This window comes from Poecilia latipinna, unplaced genomic scaffold (genome assembly GCF_001443285.1).
Source record: "Poecilia latipinna isolate Pla-1442-1.1 unplaced genomic scaffold, P_latipinna-1.0 Scaffold1666, whole genome shotgun sequence".
NCBI lineage: Eukaryota > Metazoa > Chordata > Actinopteri > Cyprinodontiformes > Poeciliidae > Poecilia > Poecilia latipinna.
The window spans coordinates 1-9,835 of NW_015114282.1; the positions used below are offsets into that span (position 1 = coordinate 1).

The following is a 9,835-nucleotide window of genomic DNA, read 5'->3' on the forward strand; positions in this document are numbered from 1 at the left end:
CCCTCTTGCCACCCCATAAATATTTTTCTAGATCCGCCCCTGAAGGAGATGATTGTTGATTTCAGGAGGAACAGGATTAAATCAAACCCTATTTCCATCATGGGAGAAGAAGTGGAGGTGATTGAGGAATATAAACACTTCAATGTTCGCGTTGACAACAGATGGGACTGGAGACGCAACAGTGAAGCGTCTATAAGAAGGGACAGAGCAGACTGTACTTCTTGAGGAAGCTAGGGTCCCTCAAGGTTTGCAGCAAATTGCTGCAGATCTTCTATAAATCTGTTGCTGAGAGCGTCATCTCTTCTGCCGTCATCTGTTGGGGCAACAGTATCAGAACCAGGGACCTAAAAAGGCTCAACAACCTGATAAAGAAGACTGGTTCTGCTCTGGTTCTGTGGAACCTCTGGAGATGACGATGCAAGAAATAATTCTTCAGAGGATCAAGAAAATCATAGACAACCCTGACCATCTTCTGCATGAGACTGTCTCATGACTGTCTCATGACTGTCTCATGGACAGTCATGAGACAGTCCTTCCCAGGTATCTTGGGAAGGACTTATTTGCCTTCCTAAGATATTTGTCTTGGGAAGGCAGAGCATCTTCAGTCAGAGGTTTCTTCAGATTCAGTGCAGTACAGACCACTTCAGGAAATATTTCTTGTCAGCAGCCATCATCATCTTCAATGGATCTTTGAAGAATCTAAATTACTGAGTTACAACAACATTTAATTTGCCTTTGGGATTAATAAAGTATTTTTGAATTTGAATGACAGGGCATTGCATTTTCAGTATTCCTTACTTCCTAATATGTCATCAGAAGGGAACATTATGCAGCTCATAGTAAGTTAGTTAGCTGTTGTTTTGAACGCTGTGCTTTTGATGTCAACTGTATGCTATGAAGGGCTCTCGTATGTCACCTTGCTGTGAGATGTCAGCATCCGCATAGTCAACTGAAGACTGCTGGCCCTCTGCAAAAATACAAAGAAAAGTGTAAATGTTTGAATTGTATGGAATCATACATGTTCATACATATGAGCATTAATTCCTTGCACCTTCAGGTACTGTGTCGAATTGTTGGCTTGCTGAATCGAACATGGAGTCAGATTGAAGTGGATGTTGGGCGTCTTCACCAACCCCTAGCTGGACACCTTCACCAAGTCCTAGCTGGACACCTTCACCAAGTCCTAGCTGGACACCTTCACCAAGTCCTAGCTGGACACCTTCACCAAGCCCTGTTCTGTCCTGCAGATCTTCCTGTGACGTAGGAGGTCTAACCTCTTCAATTCCTGCTTTGGAGCGTCTGTCAAACACAAACACTTACACTGTATTGTTCTTAACATTTGGGCATGTGTGTGGTCATATTTGTGTTTGACTGCTTACCTGTCACTTCTTCTTCGACCTGACCTCTGAGACACCAGACTTCTTCTAGAAGTTGTCAGACTCCTCTTTGGCTGCGTATCAGGCAACTGCTGGAAAGCCAAACTTCCTAGCTCATTCTCGCTCTCCTTTCTCTTCTGGCTTATTTTTGGTTTAGCTGAACCCTTTCTTCCAATGACTTTTCTACCTCCCATTCTGCTTGATTTCCGCCTGCTTGCCTTCCTGGCTCTTACTGACTTCTTCCTTTCCATCTCAGCAGGAATAGTGATATCATCAATATTGAAATAAGAGTAGAAGACCTTGTCAGCAGTTATCTCCTCTTCCTCGCTCAGTTCACCTTTATCAATGTCATACAGATTGTCAAAAAAGAATTCCTCCCAGAAGTCTTCCCCGCTGACACGTTTTCGTTTCTTCCTCCAGCTTCTGATAATGGAGTTGGGGATGTAGCCGTCTGGAGCCGTGGGCCATCTACAGAACTCCAGGTCCACTTCAGCAGTGTCCGTCATGACGCGATATTCAGCTGTCTCCCAAAGTTCAAACTTTTTCATGTTGCTGAAACCTCTGAACACATCAGCATGGTACTATTAAAGTTACGGTTGACTGCAAGCCAGATATCTGAAAAAATATGTAACAATGTAAAAGTAGTAACAATTTAGAAAAAAAGCCAATGCTATTTACAATATGTTGACCATTCTTACTAATAATTGTCTTGGGATTACAGCAACAAAATCTTTTTTTTTTTCCCTTGGGCTCCCTCCACAGATTCTCTATGAGGTTTCAAAATTGTTTTCATTCTGGGCCATATCAAGGTCACAAATTAAGGGTTGGTTGTGGCAGAATGTATACGTAAAACTACCCATTAATAAACTCTTAAAATATTAAAAGGTTAGTATTATGTATTTTGTAGGCACATATAGCGATTTTATAACACAATAAAATAACTATTACCTTCAGTTGTTATAAAAATACAATATAATTCAAATATGACTTAAAATATTTTTTACTTTGTATTTTAATTCCTTGAAATTAGGTTTCTGTCTCTTTAAAAACGCCTGCCCTTTCTGAAACTCCACCCGCAAAAAGTCATTGCAACTTAATAGAGATAAAAGGTTCCTCTATTAACCCTTTTACAATGTTTTTACCAGCGTTTCACTGAGAAGTAGCTCGTATGGTGAACTCAGCAGCAATTAGCAGGTGCTTGTTAATTGCTGCTGGCTAGTCTAAAGGAGCTGAGTGGGGGAGTTGCAGGCGATGGTTGCTATGTGAGGTGTTCAGTCCACACAGGTGTTTTGCACAGCTGAATGGTTGCCATGGGAGATTAAGGGATTTTTCAAACGTGCATAAAAGAATCAAGGCAACACTCTAGGTGTGTTTTGGATGAGGGGATAACATAACAGGATGTAAAGCTCAAATAAGTCGATTTTATATACTGCTCAAAAAAATAAAGGGAACATTTCACTTTGTGTGTGGCTCCAAATCCAGGCCTCCATTGGTTAATAAATTTGATTTCCATTGATGATTTTTGTGTGATTTTGTTGTCAGCACATTCAACTTTGTACAGAACAAAGTATTCAATGAGAATATTTCATTCATTCAGATCTAGGATGTGTTATTTGAGTGTTCCCTTTATTTTTTTTAGCAGTGTATAATACTGACACTTTAATAAATAGTTTTTTCTGCTTTTGATGAGTACATCGCTATATGCTGCTAAATTACATTGATGTAATTTAGCAGCATATAGATAAAACTGGTTTGATTTAAATAAAACAATATTTAAGACAGCGTTTATATTGGAAGTTCTGGAGGGCCACATAAATACTAATAGTGGGCCAGATTAGGCCCCCTGGCCTTGAGTTTGACACAAGAGCTCTTTCATATTCAAGTCTGTACTCTGGCTGGTCCACTTCAAACACTGATATCACTTCCAGAAAGAAAATGATTTTAGAAGAATCTTAATATTAATCCATCTAAACTAAATCTGCTGGGAGTTTCAATATTTTTAGGCTAAACTGTGCCTTGGTGTTTATTTTCCATAGACATGAGTGCCAGAGATTGAAAAAAGCATAGGTGCAGTATTTTGTATCATAATAAAAAAATAAAACTTGTTTATGTTGGCAACGCCTCACGGGATGTTGTGCTGTCATCTGGAAGAAACGGAGTGGGAAGATGGAGCATCAGAGGGAGCCCGTTTTATGCCTTTTTAACAAGTCAATAATCCATCCATCCATCCATCTTCATCTTTGAGGACACGCTGGAGGGACTATGTCTCTCGGCTGGCCTGGGAACGCCTTGGGATTCCCCTGGAGGAGCTGGAAGAAGTGGCTGGGGAGGCAAGTCTGGGCCTCCCTTCTGAAGATGTGGCCCCTCGACCCGACCCCGGATGAAGCAGAAGAGGATGGATGGATGGATGGATGGATTGATTGATTGTTATAATGAGAAACTGTCATGTCTGAAAGAGTTCCTGCTCCTGTATTCATTTTCTATTTCTGGCAGTTAAAAGCTTCCATACAAGTCTGTTTTTCTGTGACACAGAAATATTCTGGTTTCAAATTTTCTTACTCAAAGCTTCACTTAAAAGTTTCATCAGCTACTCTAAGAGCATATGTCAGCAGATAGTTAGCCTAGCAAGGCATGAATAATAACAGTAACAGCTGAGAGGGAGTGTAGCTTTCCATAATTTCCCCAAAGACATTTTTTAATTTAACATATATTACCTAATAGTTAAACTGTCTGTGGAGAAATTCAGTTTATCTGTTCAATTAACATTCCATTGACATAATTTATAATAAAGCTATCTGTTAGTGGTTATTTATTTTTAACCAAAGTAGCTATATTTTTTAAAAACTATAACTAAAAATATCTTTGTAATTATTTTGCGTTTTGTTTACTTGTTACAATTACATTCTTTTTCTTCTTTTAACTAACTCTAGACATTTAATTTGACCTTTTGAATAATTAAAACAATTCTTCCTGCAGATGTGTGGGCCTACCTCCTCCCTCTCAGCCTGCAGAAATCCTCCTGTCTGTTGCCGTCCACATTCATTTTAAATAAAAACATCAGTTATCAGTTCAGTGACAGTTGAAGGCATTTTATTTTATTGGCTTGGATTTCTGCTTACCTTTGAAACTGTAGCCTATCTGATGTGGAAAAATAAAAGCTACCCATTCAGCAAAGTGCATTGTTATTTTTCTGTGAGCTTTTTAACATTTTGTCACATTAACCACAAATGTGTTTAATGGCTATAAACACCGCTCATTTTGAAATCAGGAAGCAAGTCTGTGTTTTTCAGTATCCAAAGAATGATGTTCTGTTTTATTTAAAAGTTGGATGTGAATACATTTATAATTGTAACAGAAGCAAGAGCAGAAATATCCAGACTAGACAGAAAGACAAAGCTGTCCGACTGTTAAATTACTGTTAGATGAAAATCACAAGTGAACAATGGATAGCCTTCTCTTTTAAAAGTTATTGCCGAGGAAAGAATGTTGCTTGTTTTCATAGCATCTGAATAAAAAGTACAATTTAAAAACCAAATGGAGATCGTCACAAAAAAAAAATCTTATGCTGGCCCTACTTCCTTCCCCCAGACATCTCTGCATATGAAAATATGGAAGCTTTTTTAAAAAAGAAGCCATTTCTCTTTGATACCTGCATGTTTGCAAAAGTGGAGAAACAAACTCAAACTGCACACATACACACGCTTCATTTTAAATTACATACTAACATATATATATTTTGGCTTGAAATGGTGGAACTTTAATTTATATGCTGTACACATATGATATGTTCAGACAATAAATAAGAAATACAGAAAAAATATGTTAAAAAAAAAACATGGCTTTTTTTAACATACCACCACCAAGCCACCAAGGAGGCTTGGTGGCTTCTTCCACTAAGTCTCCTTCACATGGCTCTCTTTTTCTTATTCTTCTCCTGGGATAGATGAATGTTCCTCTTTCCATCCAACAAACATGTCTCCATTATTTAGTCAGGGAAAATGGCTAAAATAAGAAAAAACCTTAAAAACCTAACTAGCTCTTAGTCTTAGTCCTCTCTGTCACATTCATTCACATTTCTACAAAATCACAGTTATATGGCATCTCAGGTAGGCAAACTATAACTCATTAATTTTCATTGACCATATAATTGGGAAATTTGACATTTCTAAAATAAATCAGCTTAATGGAAACATGCCTAATTAAAAAAAAAATCTTTTGTGCTAGGATGAGGTGTTTTTTTTGCCATATCCAAATCGGTTTACTGCAATGGAAACACTTTTTTTTGCATCGCATGAGTCACACAAACCACAACAGTGATGTTGCCACTGGCACGAATTGAAAAGAAGATGACAGGAAGTAGCAGGAGGATCATGATGCTGTATGTTTTTTAAAGACATTGCATGAGCAGACTACGTATGATTTTAATTGCATTTCTTATTTGATGGAAACATTGTAATTGCGAAGTTGTGGTTTTATCAAGATCAGCTTTGAAAAATGTAAAGAATCCTTTTTTGTGGAGGTAAAAACATCAGCAGTAACTAGCCTCTACAGTTATGATCAGGTTCCACATAAAGAACAGCGAAGTGGTCCATGGATCCAGTTTGAGAAAAAACATAATTGTCATCACCCTGGTGTCATTTGTAGTCCTTCATCGATTTGTTGATGGTTCTAAAAGGAAAAATATTTAATTTTGGTTCTATTAATGGCCAGGGTACAGATCCTGCTCTCTCACATTTTCATCTTTACCGATGCTATATCACTGACCAGTTGCTATGTTTTAACCTCCCTGATCCATCACATTTAAATGACACAGATCAGATTGCCTCTGATACTGTAGCATACACATTATGATCTCCAGCTCAGTCAGGCAATTCTAACATTTTTTTAACATTTGAGCAAGTGCTACTCAAATGTCACAACAATGACCAAACAATAACGTTGCAAAATCTCATGGTACATTATGCTGACTCTCTGTCTGCACCTAAGAAGATTCTCTAACTTTGACAGAACATGGGGAACCAGGCTTAAGTTTTGGAAATTTATCTGTCATCCCAAGATGGTCTGGGGGTCATTAATATAGGTTCATACTCATATATATGTTCATATAATTCATACACGAGATGTTGGTAGTTAATTTGTTTATGTCAAAGACATATTTCTAAAGCTTTTCTTATTTTATGTGGCAAGATTGAGTATCTCTGAAGTTCCTGAATTTCAGATTCTAACTGAAGATCAAAAGTAAGACCTCTGACCTCTTCATGGTATTTTCTGATGAAAACCATGTTTTTGGCAGAGTGTGAAATCTTTTAGGAGCTTGGATCCTACCAAGACTTAGAAAGAACTGACTTAAGAGTTTATTTTAAATCCCTAAAATGAAATATTACTCTTTTGTCTGGAGTTGATGAAAAAAAAAAAACCCTGAAAAAGTGAAAGGCGGCGTTTTAGCTCCCTATGTTGTAAAAGGTTAAAGAACAGTAATAACAATTTAGGAATAAAATAAATTATATACTTATACAGACTACAAGACTGGATTAATTTAGGATAATCAGTTTAGTATGCTAATTACATTTGGAATTTATTGAAATGTGTTATTTAAACTAATAGAAAGTGCTGTTATTTTAACAGGAAACAGACCTGAGATGTTTTAACTTAATTTGTCTCTGCAGTTTATTTTCCAATGTTGCTTTGCTGATCGGCTTCACGGGGCTCAACTGTGACTCTTTGCTTTTACTTTTGAAACGGTCAGAAAAGAAGAGCAGCATCTCCGTGATCATGTTGAACCTCCTTCCAGTCGACGGTTCCTCTGATTGATGTCCTCCTACATTCTGTCACGATCAGCATCCCGTCATGATCTGAGGATAACCCAGAAAAGGCTCCAGACTCAGAGTCTACTCAAACCAAACTCTAGCATCGGAACAAAAAATACATTCAAGTTTCAGCCTGAATGTTTTTTAAAAAAAAAAAAAAAAAAAAAATTAAAATGATAATCTGTTGTGAACTAATAGCACAACGTGGCTACGCAAACGTCCTCGTTGTGTCTCCGGCTTTTGCAGCCGAGAAATGAAGAACATACGGAGACAAGGCAGGAACTCTCAGAGGCACAACAGTACAGTCAGTTAACACAAAGCTGCAAATACCTGCTAAATGCAACACCTGAGACACTCCTGAAGTTCTTTCATGCAGCTAAAAATTATTATTTTTCTTTATACACATTATTTTTTATCTAAAAAAGAGGCTTAAAAATAAATAGAGATAAAACTGGAAGACCTTTCTGAGTATATGATTACAGCTACTCCAACCCTTTGGACAACAATCACTGCTGGGCCAGAATCAAGATGCTACTGGATGATTGTCACTAAGTGCAACATGTGCTGTCGAAGCTCTGTGTGTGTGTTATATATTAAATACACTGAACGGGTCAGAGAAGGCCGCAAAAACAATCAGTAGCAACAGTTTGGGAGAGCACTGCTGTTTACACCATCAGGAGGGTTCCAGTCTCTTTATGTTTTTTTGGCATACATAAAAAAAAATCTCTAATCAAATGTTTGCAGAATTGAAAAACAAAGTAACAAAAACAAGCATAAAAATCAACATGGGTGACACATTTTTTAGAATTGTTGTGACACGTCCACTTTGTTGTTTGATTTAGTTTCATTAAGACAAGAAAGTTAATTATGCAACAGGAGAAACTTTCTCAATTCGCAGAGATCTGACCTGACGCCACGAGCAACCAGACCCACCATGATGAGCCTCAGCTGCTGAGACTGGAAATAAAATAAGAAAAAAGTGCATTTCAACACACACACACACACACACACACACACACACACACACACACACACACACACACACAGGGAAGACAATGGTCCTTTTGTTGATGCATACGTCCAGTGGCGTCCGTTCTCATGGGGTGGTCAGACCCCAGGCTGGTAAAAATATTGGGGTGGCATGACTAACAGAGAGCGAGGAAAAATAAAAAGCCTCCAACTGCATACTAGGAAGTTGAAGTTCAAGCTTTAAGTTCTAAGCTAGCATATTAGCCTGCTAACATGCTTTAGCATAAATCAACATGGGAAGTATGACATGAAAGAGTTTGCAATGTTGATCTGACCAAATTCCAAAGGCGGTGCTGACATGAGATTCCACACAGAGCAGCAGAAACCCACTGACCCTGTCAGACCGCCTGAGCCTGTCAGTGTCCTGAGTCGCCACATAACGCCAGCAGAGTGTGAATGTTTGCCAATCCACTGCTGGGACTGCTCATCTTTATTCTGCTGGCTCAATCAGCAGCCACTGACAGGCTGAGAAGACAAGAGCTCCAGTTATTTTGTTGGGTTGGTTGGTTGTTGGTGGGGGAGTGGAGGTGGATGGGGCACAGGGAGAGCACTGTGACCGACTCGGAGTAGACAGGCATCATTCTTGCAGAAGAGTCTCCTTCCAGTCGAAGGAGTGGTTCGGTCCGTGAGTCAGAGGCAGGATAGGAGGGTCCACTAACTGCCACATTCCCGTCTCTCCATGCTCCTCACAGGCACAGAAGCCCAGGTACGGGATCTGAGGACCAAACCCAATGTTTGCATTATAGTTTGAATTATAGTCAGAATGGTTGATTTTTGGTTGAAGTCAAAAACTGACGGTGGATCAACCATCAAACAACCATCCAGCTCTAACCGTTGAAACTGTGTCATTGAATCAATGTTGATTTATTGTCGATATCCATTGATTGAAATGCCAACATTGAATCCAGTGTGTTTCAGCACTGGTCCTCCAGGCCCTGCAAGTTTTAGGTATTTCCCTAATTCAGCACACATAATTTTAATTGACATCTGATTAACAGGGTTCTGCTGAACTGAAAACACGCAGGTCAGTTTGATTGAGGACAAGGTTTGGGGAAGAACTAGTAATCTAAATGTTCAATCAATGTAAGCTGTTATTCGCACCCCTCCACCACCACCTGCCATTCAAACACCCAACCCCCTTCCCTCCACCTGCCAAAGACACACCCCCCCCTTTCCCTCCACCGCCCACCCCTTACCTGGCCCCATCTACCCCTCAATCGGGTGAAACAACTTTAATATTAAGTGAGGGTTTTTCATTTTTCACATTTTAAAAGATTTTTTTGGCTCTAGTGGCTGTTATTCAATAGTTAATTGACAGGAAAGTGGGTAATGAGAGAAGGGGGAAGACATGCAGCAAAGGTTGGGAATCGAACCTGCAACAGCTATGTTGAGCACTAAGGCCTCCATTGTGGGTTGTGCTTAACCCCTGTGCCATCACAGCACAACCCATTTTAGGTGAGGGTTAATCACATTTTAACTTAAGCACTATGTATGACAACATTGAGTTGTGATTCTGTTCTGTACCCAGATTGCACATGATGGCAATTCAACATTGAATTAACATCTTTTGCCAACAAGCCAACAGCGAAGTGGCTGTGTGTTTGGGACATCCCACTCATGTAA

General features: G+C 39.0%; 2 protein-coding genes across 5 annotated transcripts in view; both read right to left on the reverse strand.

The window, feature by feature from the left end:
• Nucleotides 1–48: 48 nt before the first annotated feature.
• On the reverse strand, nucleotides 49–2,015 carry LOC106964374 (uncharacterized). Its single transcript, XM_015059883.1, has 3 exons — nucleotides 1,380–2,015; nucleotides 1,052–1,299; nucleotides 49–967 (listed from the first exon to the last, which is right to left on the reverse strand). The coding sequence occupies exons 1-3, from the start codon at nucleotides 1,922–1,924 to the stop codon at nucleotides 882–884; spliced, it is 879 nt and encodes a 292-aa protein (XP_014915369.1). The 5' UTR covers nucleotides 1,925–2,015; the 3' UTR covers nucleotides 49–881.
• Nucleotides 2,016–5,617: 3,602 nt separating this feature from the next.
• Nucleotides 5,618–9,835, reverse strand: part of LOC106964375 (ubiquitin-associated and SH3 domain-containing protein B-like) — an 80,068-nt gene continuing 75,850 nt past the window's right edge. For 3 of the 4 annotated variants that reach the window (XM_015059886.1, XM_015059885.1, XM_015059884.1), the window contains exon 14: nucleotides 5,782–8,927. In XM_015059886.1, coding sequence (XP_014915372.1) covers nucleotides 8,790–8,927 — 138 coding nt within the window. In that variant the 3' untranslated portion in view covers nucleotides 5,782–8,789. Of the gene's footprint in view, nucleotides 8,928–9,835 lie in introns of all 4 variants that reach the window. The other variant, XM_015059887.1, reaches the window with a different exon arrangement.

Excerpts from the sequence above, each read along its gene's own strand:
- LOC106964374 (XM_015059883.1), bottom strand. The coding sequence starts at position 1,924 with ATGAAAAAGTTTGAACTTTGGGAGACAGCTGAATATCGCGTCATGACG. Across the intron at positions 1,300-1,379 it reads GGTCGAAGAAGAAGTGACAG|ACGCTCCAAAGCAGGAATTG; the intron begins GTAAGCAGTCAA and ends TGTGTTTGACAG. Across the intron at positions 968-1,051 it reads ATTCGACACAGTACCTGAAG|AGGGCCAGCAGTCTTCAGTT; the intron begins GTGCAAGGAATT and ends GTATTTTTGCAG.